The 2780-nt window shown below is 41.5% G+C and overlaps 1 protein-coding gene across 1 annotated transcript in view; it reads right to left on the bottom strand.

The window, feature by feature from the left end:
* Positions 1–2780, bottom strand: part of LOC109921470 (activating signal cointegrator 1 complex subunit 2 homolog) — a gene marked incomplete at its 3' end in the record, with an annotated part of 6068 nt that overhangs the window by 2317 nt on the left and 971 nt on the right. Inside the window, exon 2 of the mRNA XM_048594514.1 lies at positions 728–967. Within this exon, the coding sequence (XP_048450471.1) occupies positions 728–930 (203 nt within the window). The remainder of the gene's footprint in view (positions 1–727; positions 968–2780) is intronic.

Raw genomic sequence — 2780 nt, forward strand, 5'->3', positions numbered from 1 at the left:
TTCAAAACCCCCTTCCCCTCCCCCTTTTCTGATGAAGGGTCTAGGCCTGAAACGTCAGCCTCTCTGCTCCTATGATGCTGCTTGGCCTGCTGTGTTCATCCAGCCCTGCACCTTGTTGTCTCGGATTCTCCAGCATCTGCAGTTCCTACTATCTCTGATTCCATTTGAAATGTCTTGAATACTTTTGGTGGATTGGACTTGTCAGGCCTTGTATTTAGACTGGCCCATTATAAATGAGATCACCATCTTTTCCAACATCTACATATTGTGGTAAGCATGTGCACAGCTCCTAACAGTGTTCTCACACACTAAATAAATGAAAATTACCGTACCTGATGCTACATGGTTAACAGAACAAAGAAAACTTTACATGCTGTCACTGGCCCAGTAAACCAGAATCTCAGCTAATGTTCTGAGAACAAGGGTTCAGGTCCCTCCAGGAAGGTGGTGAAATTTGAATTTAGTAAAACGTGGAATAAAATGTTTGCCTAAAGATAACCATGTTTGGAACTGCCGATTGTTGTAAAAACCTATCTGGTTCTTTTAGGGGAGGAAATCTGATGCCCTTACCCCACTCTGACCTACAACAATGTGGTTTGCTCTTAACTGCTTTCTGGGCAATTAGGAAGAGGCAATAAATGTTGGCCTAGCTAATGACATCCATATCCTATGACTGAACAAACACAAAACAAAAAAGATAGAAAAGTTATAAGTGAACTTACTGTACCTTTCACTTGGAGGGTACGATTGTCGGGAAGGATGGGGCTTGCTTTGGTGAGATTCCCTGTAATCTCGACGATCTTCTCTGCTACGTTTCCCAGGATAATTATTCTCAGAACTTGAGTGGTTTTGATATCTTCTTTCCCGATGTGCTTTATTTGAAGGTTGATTTCTGTCGGAACTTCTTGGAACTTTATTTGCATCAGACATTTTGCGGTTTCATTTGTTCCCAGTCTTCACATCAAATCTGAAGATGAAAATACATTTAATGGAATAGAGTCATAAAGTGGCTACAGCACAAGCAAAGGCTGTTCAGTCCATTAGATCCAATCCGGTTCTCTGAAGAAGCAATTTGGCTAGTCCCACTGCCCTCCCCACCTTGTCCCATAGCCCTGAAAATTACATCTGGGAAAAATATTTTTATTTATTAAATCACTTTGCAGCAAACAGAATACAACAATAACTTATATTTACAAAGCACCTTTACCATAATGAAGCATCCCAAAAGTCTTCATAGGGGCATTATATTACAAAGCATAACATTGTACCATGTAGGTCAGATAAGCAAAGGTTTGGTCAAAACTACAGTTTCAAGCAGCCTCTTAAATGAGGGAAGAGAGGAAGAGAGGTTTAAAAGGGAAATTCCAGAGCTTGGAGCCTATTCCGGAGAGATGGCCATCAACAGTGGGGTCATTAAAATCAGAGATGCTCAAGAGGCTAGAAATAGAGAAGGACAGAAGATTGAGAGGTTGGAGGAAAGTATAACGATAGGGGAAGCCAAGGACAGGTTGGATTGGAAAGTAGGAATGGGAATTTCAAAATGATTTAACAAATCTTTTGCATTTACAAAACACTGGGATATATACTTGAAGTCCTGCACCCACAGGACTACAAGCCAGGAGCTGAAAAGTGGCATCAGGCTGGACAACTTTTGGACAGCACAGAACAATGGGTCAAATGGACTCCTGCTGTGAAAAAAGTATCCTGCAAAGGCAACAATTTGCTTTCAATTCCACCCCAATACAAGATCAAACGTCAAAATCGTGAAGCTTCACAAATTGTAATGTTCAAGACTCCAGACAGTTCAGTGACTGCTTCAAGTACTGGAATCCAGAATGTTTTATGAGCCTCTATAAGAGCACCCCTCAATCTCTGACACTCCAGGGAAAAAAGCCCCAGCCTATTCAGCCTCTCCTTATAGCTCAAATCCTCCAGTCCTTATAGAGGTTTACAAAATCATGAGGGGCATGGATAGAGTGAATAATCAAAATCTTTTTCCCAGGGTAGGGAAATCCAAAACTAGAGGATGTAAGTTTAAGGGGAGGGGGGAAACATTTAAAAAGGATCTGAGGGCTGACTTTTTCACACAGAAGGTGTGCGTGCATGGAACCTGCTACCAGAGGTAGCAGTGGAGTGGGTACAATTACAACATTTAAAAGGCATCTGGATGGGTACATTAATAGAAAGGTTTTAAGAGGGATATGGGTCAAATGCTGGGAAATGGGACTAGATCAGATTGGGACATCTTGTCAGCATGGGTGTGTGAAGTGAAGGGTCTGTTCAGCGAAGGGTCTGTTTCTGTGCTACATGACTCTATGACTCCCCCTTTCAAATTACATTAGGTTTGTGTTATTTATACTTTCTTTTTAACAGGTTGCTGTTTAGCAGAAGCAGGACAAGTTGAAACATGCCAATAAGAAACAAGCAGTATAAAAACAATTCATCCTTTTGCAGAATATATCCAGCTTTTGTTTTGCTACAATTGCATAGTAAGTTATTCAGGTTTTGGTTTTTTAGATACTGAGAGGTAGGGAAAACTTAGTAGCGAGTGTCAACATTGATATGCCACTTAACAACACTCTAAAAGGTGCGTTCTGCATTTGTTTCCTTCCATTTCTTAAAGAACAGCGGGAGAAGGCGGGTGTCTTTTGAAGAGACAGTAGGAACTGCAGATGCTGGAGAATCTGAGATAACAAGATGTAGAGCTGGATGAACACAGCAGGCCAAGCAACATCAGAGGAGCAGGAAGGCTGACGTTTCGGGCCTAGACCCTTTCTGAA

The sequence above is a fragment of the Rhincodon typus genome, unplaced genomic scaffold, assembly GCF_021869965.1.
Source record: "Rhincodon typus isolate 14 unplaced genomic scaffold, sRhiTyp1.1 hic_rhity00010357, whole genome shotgun sequence".
Classification (NCBI taxonomy): Eukaryota; Metazoa; Chordata; class Chondrichthyes; order Orectolobiformes; family Rhincodontidae; genus Rhincodon; species Rhincodon typus.